The following is a 9335-nucleotide window of genomic DNA, read 5'->3' on the forward strand; positions in this document are numbered from 1 at the left end:
TACAGAAAAACACAGAGCGTGTATATATATATGGGTGTCTATATGTACGAATGTATATGCACCTATATGTATGCATGTATTTCTACGTATACGTGAGTGAACCTGCGTATGCTTTAGCATGGGTGGGTTCTTTGTTCCCAGGACCAGAAGGGGGAGGGACGAAGTGAATCTCGAAGTTTTACAGCTTCTTTTCGAATGGTATCCAATGATGTACATCATATGTGTGTGAAGGTGAATCTCATAGTCAACAGATAGGAGGAGGCGTGAATAATGAGAGGCGCAGGGCAGTTAGGCAGACCCCGGCAGTCAAAGAAAACAAGTGATGAAGAATTGAAAAGTACCCGAACGAGACAGTAAGTGACAAGAAGCAAAAAAGCTGCCAGGACACTGAGGAGCTGTTCTTTTCTTCTCCGGGAGCCCAGACAATAAGGGAGAAAGTGTTTGTACGCGCAGCCGAAACATCAACCGAGAGAAAAGGGCTGTCAGTACCCGGGGCCGTTACTCTCTCGGAGCCATTCAGACCAAAAGAATGACAAGAATTTTTCAATAGGAAGAAGAGAAAATGAGGACGCGGACCTGTCAACACCCACGGGTATTCCCTCGGAGGTCGTGGCCAAGATCTCATCGGCCGCGACGCCGCTTAGCTTTGGAGCTCGGAGGGGATCTTGTGTACTCAACGCCGTTATGACGGACAGCTGGGGTCACTGGTCCTCCGTTGTCGCTGCTGCCTAATGCACGCGCCGAACCACTTAGAACTTCAAGACCTCACGCCGTCCAAGTCCAATGCACGCCCAACTGGCCCACAGTGTTTTTTCTGGGAATCGCCCCGCAAGTGGTTGTCGGGCAAGACCCACAGCACACAATGAATGATGAACCCCAGTAGATCGTAGGCCAAGCCTCCGTCCGTAGGTACAACACCTGGTTGCGACAGTGCCGCGTGCACGCGATGTATCAGCTCCTTTGTCTGAGATTGTGCTTCTCGCCCCATGTTGTTAACGCGTAGAGCTACCGTGAGCGGTGCGCAAGGCCTGTCTTTTCGCGTGAAACAGAGGAGGCGGTGAATAACACTACTCATCCAGCAGGGGTTCTGACTCAGAGGCCTCCAGACGTACGCCGACGGATCGTAGCCTCGCGACAGCAGCTTTCCAGCTAGTTGCGTTACCAGTATTCGACTTGACGGTTTCCCTGGTGCTAAGGTGGATTACTATCGAGTCATCGGCAGGGTAACAGTAACCTGGGGGACCCGGGGTCTAAACCCAGAGCACTTCCTTACTGGCGGGTGAACACTCCGACACCTTCGATCTTTTCCATCTTAATGATAGGAAAAGTCAGCACCGGAGAATCACAAGACAGCGCCGCCATGGCTGCCAGGAGTCAGTTAGTTCGCTCCAGCTTCTTCATCTCTTCAAGTTCGTGTCTCTCCACGTCTAAACAATCGCTGAGCTCCTTTTTGTAACGACCTCTTCGGAAAACACACCATATAGGGGACTGAGTGTGAGTATGTAAGTATTCGTATCTATGCGTGCATCTGTATTAGTCTAGGTGCACGGCCGTGAATGCACTTATGGGTCTGCATGTAGCTGCTCGCGTGTGTGCATCTATATGTCCGCATAACCATGCACCTAGGTATGTATGTATACGTACGCGTGTAGATAGATGCATTTGTTTGTACGCATTCATGCCTGCGAACGCGCCAGGAGGCGCAGTGCGCGACAGCGACGAAGTGACCCTGGCAAGGACAGGGCATAGCTCGTCTGGAGGCGAATGCAGAGGCGTATGAAAACTTTTTAGACGAGCACTCGCCGAATGGTCGTTCATCTGGATGGACAGTAGTTGAAGATTTTACACACACTTGACCGCCGTTGCCTCTCCCCTCGGGACCCGCAGTTCCGTTAACGCTCTGGGACGCCTGGGGGACAGGGCCCGCCAGACGTGGCGCAGGCCGACGGGTGGGTCCCCTCGATTCTAGACGAAGAACTGCGAAGCACTCTGTTGTCCAATGCAATGTCTTAAGAAAGGATTGGCAAGATACACACAAGACTGGGCTATTGCGTAAACACACACATCGCATGACAGGAACCGTCCTCACGGCTGGCGCGGCCGTTGTTGAGGCGAGCGAGCGTTTGGTGTGCGGTGTACGGGTCATGCTACACGTCCTCGGCTTTCACGTAGGACCTAGCACATACTATTCCACTGGATCGTGGCCTCACGACGACAGCTGCTTCCGAGTTATACTTCTTGTGGAACTGATTAGTAGCCACTCTAGGTGGTCTACCGCAGGTGAGACGCGCCAGGAGCTACGAGCCGGGAAGCATTGCTCGCCACCGACATGGCACGCTGTGCGGCTACGCTGACGCCATGCGTTCAGATTTCTTTCGAGGCTGTTATTGGTTGTACTATTGGAAGGGAGGAGACAGCGCAGATGCCATTTTTTTTTCCAGACTGATTAGGCGCGCGGTTTTCCACTTTGGTTTGTTTGGCAGGCCATAAAAAGAGTCTTTCGTGTTGCGGCCTTGCTTTGCGAACGTGCTGGTCCGGGTAGGGCAATGTTTCAGCGAACTGCAGTCGCCGAGAAAGAGGTTTGCCTCTTATGCTTTAGAATGAAAGGAAGCCAGGTTCGCGCAGGCATGTCAGTCGTGAACCGTAGTTCGGTGTACTGTCGTCGCTCTTCGGTCCGGGGGTCCTTCTCCCTGGCCGTGCGGTTTCGGTTATGAGCACGTAAGGATTCCTTTTCGTGCTAGGCGTTCTCTTGCACTCCGCGGAATGCATGTATGCCGGTACGATCTGGGAAGAAGACACTACTGTGGTGTAAGGAGTTTTCGTGTGCGGCCTTCTTTGGCGAAGTCTTTTCGCCCCGTGGTGCCGGCCGTTTTTGGGGTCACCGTCGGAACCGGCCGCCACAAGAGCCTACTCGGGGCGGTGCGCGGCTTTTTTTGGACGCCAGCTGTCAGGGCTACCAGAATACCTCGCAAGTCGCGAATGCTTCCGAGCTGTCCCTCTTTTCTCAGTAGACTCTGTGAAGCAGGTTGCGTTTTGCCGTTTAACCTGCTTCTTCTAGAGCGGACACTAGATATGTTGGTGGTTTCATGGATGGCGGAGTTTGGCCATTCTATGAGTTTCGCCGATTACCGTTTTCTCTCTCTAACTTTAAAGCGGACAGCATGGGCTGCTACATATTCCTGTCTGGTCCTCGGTGCAGGATTTCGAGGTTTAAGCCGTTGTTAGCACGATGACCATTTGCTTGTTTTTGTTTCTCTTCTACGTCCTGTGTGGCGGCCTCCTGCTTCCGGTCTGCATGCACATCTTCCATCCCAACCCTCGTGAGCTTAACCACGAACTAATGCATTTTGATATGAACGATAGCGTGGTCGCCTTCACGCTTTCAGTGGTTGATCGTTACCTCGCGTGGCTTCTGATTTAACGCCGAGAAAAGATGAGTCAGGAGGTTTTCCTAGGAAAGTGTTAACCGGATGACACGGGCCACCTCTCAAGACCGTATCTGCGCGGCAGAGGGGGAGTTTCAGGGAGTCTGTTCGCAGGTTTCAGTTCCTCTTCAGCCAGCACCTGCGCGTCAGGGGTTTATTTCGCCACTCTGTGGTATCAGCAGATGCTCCTAGTGTTGTTCCGTCAGTACTGGTCTGCAGAGAAGACAAAGCCGGGTCTTAAACGTGCCGGTAGGAAGAAGAGTCAGCAGGACACGTTTCCGGAGGGACGATCATCAGTCTCGCGTTTAGGTCCGGAGTGAGATTCAGTTTCAGGACGGGTGGTAGTAGTCGAGTATTCCAGGTGTAATACCGCGGGTACCCGTGAATACGGTTCGTGTGTTGCCCTTCAATGGGAAAGATGGTGTCGCGGGGGTGGTGCTTGATGAGGTTCTAATGCGATTTCCGGGGAGTTTCTGGTGCGGGGTAAAGTCTTTAAGGTGCGGTGGGGCAGCTTTTCTGCTGCTTCTAAAATGTAATTACTGAAGTCGAGTGGGGCAAGGTTAAGTGCATCGCCGGTTCGGGCAGTGCGGGGGCCTACACGAACTGTCAAGTTGACTACAGGAACTCTGAAGCCGGTCTTGCTCTGTAAGGACCGTGGTGAACCAGCTTCTTGAGTGCGGAGAGGCAACAGCGCCTGAGTAGTTGTCTGCTTTGAAGTTCTCCCGGGACAATGCTCGAAGCAGCCCTATGACTGCAGCTGACAGGAGGCAAGCTGTAAAGAACTGGGCCGCAGCGTTCACCAGTATCCAGCAGGTGTAATGGAACTGACTGGCAAATCCCAGCAGGTGTAGTGATGATTGAACAAGGAAAAAAAATGCGGTGAGCTGGTCTGATGCAGTTGTCAATTCCGCCGGCTCTGAATATCGTACTTACAACTAAGTAAGGGCTTCTCGGTGGGTTCCGAAAGAGGGTTACCGTGCTGATGCGGTAGCCTCCATATTCGTTGTGTGAACTGAGGGCAAGTCAGTCAAGAACCGCGTGACCGAGATGAGTCCCACGTCCGTCATGCTTCCAGGAATAGCCAACGACCTCTTGACTGCACCTTCTCCGGTTCCCGGGTCCACTACATTAATGTGGTATGGGATGGGAAACGGACTTTCACCAAGCCTGTTGAGCACGTATCCCCGTTTCGTGAATGGTTTTTTTCAGTGAGGGAAGTAAGGAACAGAGCGTCAGACACTCGAAAACACCTAGACAGATAGTTGCACGGAGAGAGTCGGGGGCTGGGCAAATCTATGGCGGTCGCTGGGATAATGTGCAGTGTACACACGCACGTTTTCGGAGCTATCGCTGGCCCAAGCCAGCCATCTGATGGGTGAGTCTGCAACACACCCGGGTTCTCGCTCTCAGAAGTAAACCACCCTACCATGCGTGGTCGTGGTTGCTTTTTTCAAAGACAGAACTCTTTCCTTCCTCGTGGCCCTTCTACTAGATCCTCTGGCCAGCCGATGGTTTGGCTCGATCGGCATTTTGTGTGTGTCCTGCAGTAGTTTTGTCCCCTGCGACGTCAACCACTCTACCAGTCTTCCACACACCCAGAAGAAGTTTCAACGCTGCGTCAGCACTTATTGTCATTGATTAGGGTTGTCAAGATTATGGTTGTCAGCCCCAAGATTATATCATCGCGGCCGCGCGATAGGTGTATATTGGTTTCGCGTAGCTTAGTTTTCGAAGTTGCCCGCGTAAAGGAGGGCGCTTTTATTTTCCTTCGGACTCCGGGTACGCGGTGTCGAACTAAGCGTAATCTGTGCGTCGTATGACTGGATTCGAGTAGCCTGGAGGAGCGTCACCTCTGAAGTAGTATCTGCAGTTTGCTGCACTGCTTGGAGTTTCATGTGCTGCTCAGCGCCCAAATGGACTTTCCTCCCAGCGGAACGCGTGGTGAGCCGGTTGGGCCCGGTTTACCTGTGTCTGGTGGCTGTACAGTGCAGTCGGACACAGCAGTGCGGTATGATGTTCGGTTGGAAGCGGCGGAGTACGGCATGTCGCTTATTAGGTGGACGGCGGTTTCGTAGTCCGTGCTTGTGTCGGCACATGAACGTAGAAGATTGTCTTCCCGAGGTTCATCGGAGGAAGTGTGAACAAGGCAGGGCCTCTTTCTGTCCGCGAAGCAGGCCAGCCTATTTTATACTTGTGTAGAGTCGACGGAGCGCCGAACGGGCGTGAGTGCCCCCGGGGCCCAACAAGAGGGACTCGCTGCTGTAGTCGGATTGCTTTCTCGCGTGTTGTCACCGAAGGACACTGCATGTTCTTCCGCGTGTTGCGGTGAGAGATTTGAGAGGCTCCTTTTGTTTGGTGTCAGAGTGGGGAGCAGGCGCAAGATATGATTTACTCCCGGGAGGGAGAGAAACTCTGCTTCGGGTCCTTTCCGCGGGGTCGGGAGTCGCTTCCTACCGACCTCTCTATATATAGCGTCATACAGTGGTCGCCGTGTGAGCCACGCGTGCGCTAGCATCAGCACGCTGATGGCAGCCGCACCTGAAGCATTGTCAAACGTTCCTGGGCCAGTGGGTGCGCCAGTCATTTACCACCCTGCGGTCTGGCGAAGTCACACACCTCGTCACATGCAGACCAGCCCCTTGTTTTGACACGATCCGAAGCAAAAGATCTGTGTATCACCGCTCTTTCAACAACTGGTAAGCTTCGGCTCTGTTCTCTTCGGCATAAGCGAAGCTACTCGCACGTTGCACTGGGAGGCAGACAGAGCGTGGCTCACTCGTAGATACCCGAGCGTAAAGTGCACTCGCCGCAACAGGACGGAGGAGCCTCCCTAAGGTCTCTTGGCTCTGAGGGACAGGCACAGTGTGTGTCACCCGCTGCAATCAGCGGCACTGGTGTGTAACTCACTGCTGCCCCCTGATTCTACAGACCTGCTACTGTCGTAACGTCAGTGCCCTGTTCGCCTCAGCCCATAGAGAACAGCGGTACGAAAACTAGAGAGCTGCGCTTTATAAGTGTAGTCCCCAATCCCTCTAGTAGAGGGAAGTCGAAGCCTTCGTCACTCCGGACTGTGATGTCCCGTGTTCGCCGCGGAAATGGCCGCTTCCTGTATGTGCCGTTGTCAGGTACCCCGGCCTGCGCATTTAGCAGAGCGAAGTGACTGCCTACGATACGCTGGAGCTGGAGGAGCGCACCGATGCTCTCAACAGTTCCTGGGAGGCACGAGGCCCGTACGAATGATCTCACCCGAGCAAGCCACGTCAGCCGCGCAATACATGAGACAACGAGACGTTTAGCTCATTTACCGTAACACCACGCACTAAGCGCCACGTCGTTATAGCGGCCGACAGAGAGTATATCTCGATCACGTGGCACGAGACCAGCCTGCTTGCTCTGTAACCCGAGACAACTTTCTGGGCCAGGTCGGGTTTCTCACGCTTTCTGTTCATCGTTACTAGCACACACTTCTAGAGCCACTGCGGGGAGTCTCGCACCCTTCCAGACTGCTTACGAACTCAAGACCGCGGGCATAGCCGAAAAGAAGAATACGCTGTCCACGGTGAAGTTGCCGAGAGCCAAACAGGGACCTGAACAACTCGAGGCCAGCTCGAATTCCGCTGGATCCCCGACAGACAGAGCTGGACGCCCGGTCCTCTCGACATCACGACCCGCGCCAGCCGTTTGCGGGTTCCCCTGATGACCCATCGCACTGAAGTGAGTCTTTCCTGAGAACCGATGTGAGGCGGCCAGACAACGTCTTTCTGGGCACGGCCTGTCGGACTGGTCGACTTCACTAGAGTCATCAATACCAGGAGCATTCCCAGAAGAGGCTCAGTCCGGCCGCGAGGCGGAGAAGTGGCTGTTTCGAGCCAGTAAAGTGACGGAGGTACGGTTCATCGGGCATCGCATGCAAGGACCTGGAGTGATCCTGCTTGAAGATGCACCAGAAGCTTCCAGTCAAGTATTTCCATGTGGTTAGCAATAAACGGACGATTCCTGCAGTCACTCAAGAGGCTTCCATGCTCTGTTTCTGCTTTGTCTCCCACTCCTGGGGCGTGTGGCACTGCATCGAGAATGCGTGAATATTGGGAAGCTCTTCCTTGAGCACGTCGTTCACCATTCTGTGCCGGTCGAGCAGCCTCTTGCCCGCAAACATGCCACTTACAATCACGCAGTCGTACGCCGCCCCACAACCACAACTTTTGTCTTCAAGCCGCACGAGGACTGGCTGCAAAGCCTGCTGAAGTTTCGTCTCTAGAACTCCTTGCTGCACGCCCTGGGCGGCGGCGGTTGCCATGGTGCGGAGAAAAGTTTGACGGAAGCGGGACAGCATGAAGAGTGGTGGGTCTCGATACAGCCAGAAAGACCGAAAAATTTATATGCCGGAGCAAGACAGATGCGAAACGGTAGTGGCAGAGCTCCCACGTAGCGACAGAAGACTGTTCAAGAAGCGGTTCTCGATGCACGCGCATGCGTTGTCGCAGCCGTCCGCAGTGTCTTCCGAGGCAAAGAACATGCAAGCACATTGGCGACCAGTGCGTATATACATATATTATCGAGAAAAACAACTTCTGCACTTAGGATCCGCTCTGACTGGAGGGATCTTAAAAAGAATGTTTGACTGTAAAATGCCACCGAAGGCTAGAGTGCTTACTCGGCAAATAGCTGGTGAGCTGCTACAGCAAGGTTGTTGTTGGCGGCTAGGAGTACTCTCCGTAGCGGCAAGAGCTATGCAGCGTGTAGAATTTGTTGTTCACGTAATTAACTGTCCGGCCCCCCTGGACCAGCCGGGCTTGCACGACGCTTGCCCAGTAGGGAGGGCATTCCATGGCACAGCGCCCGGCAGTTCAGCCACGTGTTCCTGACTAGCGTACGGCACTCACTGTTCTCTTGGCCAGTGTCACCAGTAGAAACAAGAGTTTCTTTGTTTGAGAAACTACCGCACGAGAGGGCAGCTCCCTTGAAACAGCCTGTGGCTCAACTGACCACGAGCTGTACGTCACAACTGGGAAGGAGGGGAGCATTAATGCCGCTATCGGACTCCTTCATTAGTGTCGGCGAAAGAGGAGTCATAGAAAGCTTCTCAGTTGAGGCACTCTAAATTGTGACACTCAAGGACGTCCTCGGGTGACTGAGTGTAAGACCAGTGAGAGTGGAGTGGCTTCAGTGGACTCCTGGAGAGGACTGCTGTGCGCAAATTCCGTATACCTATACGCCCACTTATCCCCGTCACTTCTAACCGTGGAGCATCTGGGTTGACACACGATTTTGGTCCGCTCTGTCTGCCCGTCTGCCTCCCGGTGGCCAGACGAGCACAAAAAAAGCGAGGAACGCATTCACGAAATTCGAATGCCTCGGATGCGAAAGCCGGTAACAAGATACCAGCTGAAGCTCTTGGAACTGCGTGGAAAATCCGGGACTGTTCGGCCTTTTCTTCCAGTGCGGACGGGCCATCCCATTCCTGTTCACAGCAACGCAATTGACCGTGCAGTAGCGCCTGGCGCGGGCGCTCCGGAGAAGTTAGGGTGTTATCTTGCAGGCGCAAAGTGCCAAGGTGAAGAAGCCAGAGCGCCGGTAGCTCACGGAGCCATCAGACCCGCTAGTGTAGGCGAGCATAGATCCGCTGGACGGGAGACCACGCCTGAGCTGCGGAGAGCACACCGCTTTGGCCCGCGACAAGAAATGTCGGCGGTTGGACATCGCGGCGCCATCCGGACTTCGTCGGACGGCCAGCAGCCGATCGAGGGTCGCGGAGGAGGCCTGAGGTCCATCCGGCCTCTACCGGTGAGGCCCTGGGCAGCTTTAGCAGGGCATGCATGATGTGCCTGTTCGCCCTCGCCGTCCACGGCAGCTAGCCGGCGATACAAGCTAAGAAATCACTACGGTAAAATAAGTTGCCAGTACCGACCA

At 54.1% G+C, this 9335-nt stretch overlaps 2 protein-coding genes across 2 annotated transcripts; one reads left to right on the top strand and one right to left on the bottom strand.

Annotated features, from left to right (window-relative positions):
- Nucleotides 1-2396: 2396 nt before the first annotated feature.
- On the top strand, nt 2397-5861 carry CSUI_001955 (uncharacterized protein). Its single transcript, XM_068062158.1, has one exon. It carries the CDS (start codon nt 2764-2766, stop codon nt 3223-3225), a length of 462 nt encoding a protein of 153 aa, XP_067925855.1. The 5' UTR covers nt 2397-2763; the 3' UTR covers nt 3226-5861.
- Nucleotides 5862-6674: 813 nt separating this feature from the next.
- On the bottom strand, nt 6675-7848 carry CSUI_001956 (uncharacterized protein). The gene has a single exon (XM_068062159.1). It carries the CDS (start codon nt 7756-7758, stop codon nt 7432-7434), a length of 327 nt encoding a protein of 108 aa, XP_067925856.1. The 5' UTR covers nt 7759-7848; the 3' UTR covers nt 6675-7431.
- Nucleotides 7849-9335: the final 1487 nt, after the last annotated feature.

The sequence above is a fragment of the Cystoisospora suis genome (genome assembly GCF_002600585.1).
Source record: "Cystoisospora suis strain Wien I chromosome Unknown contig_813, whole genome shotgun sequence".
Taxonomy (NCBI): Eukaryota; Apicomplexa; class Conoidasida; order Eucoccidiorida; family Sarcocystidae; genus Cystoisospora; species Cystoisospora suis.

Coding starts and splice junctions, on each gene's coding strand:
- CSUI_001955 (XM_068062158.1), top strand. CDS start 2,764: ATGCATGTATGCCGGTACGATCTGGGAAGAAGACACTACTGTGGTGTA.
- CSUI_001956 (XM_068062159.1), bottom strand. CDS start 7,758: ATGCTGTCCCGCTTCCGTCAAACTTTTCTCCGCACCATGGCAACCGCC.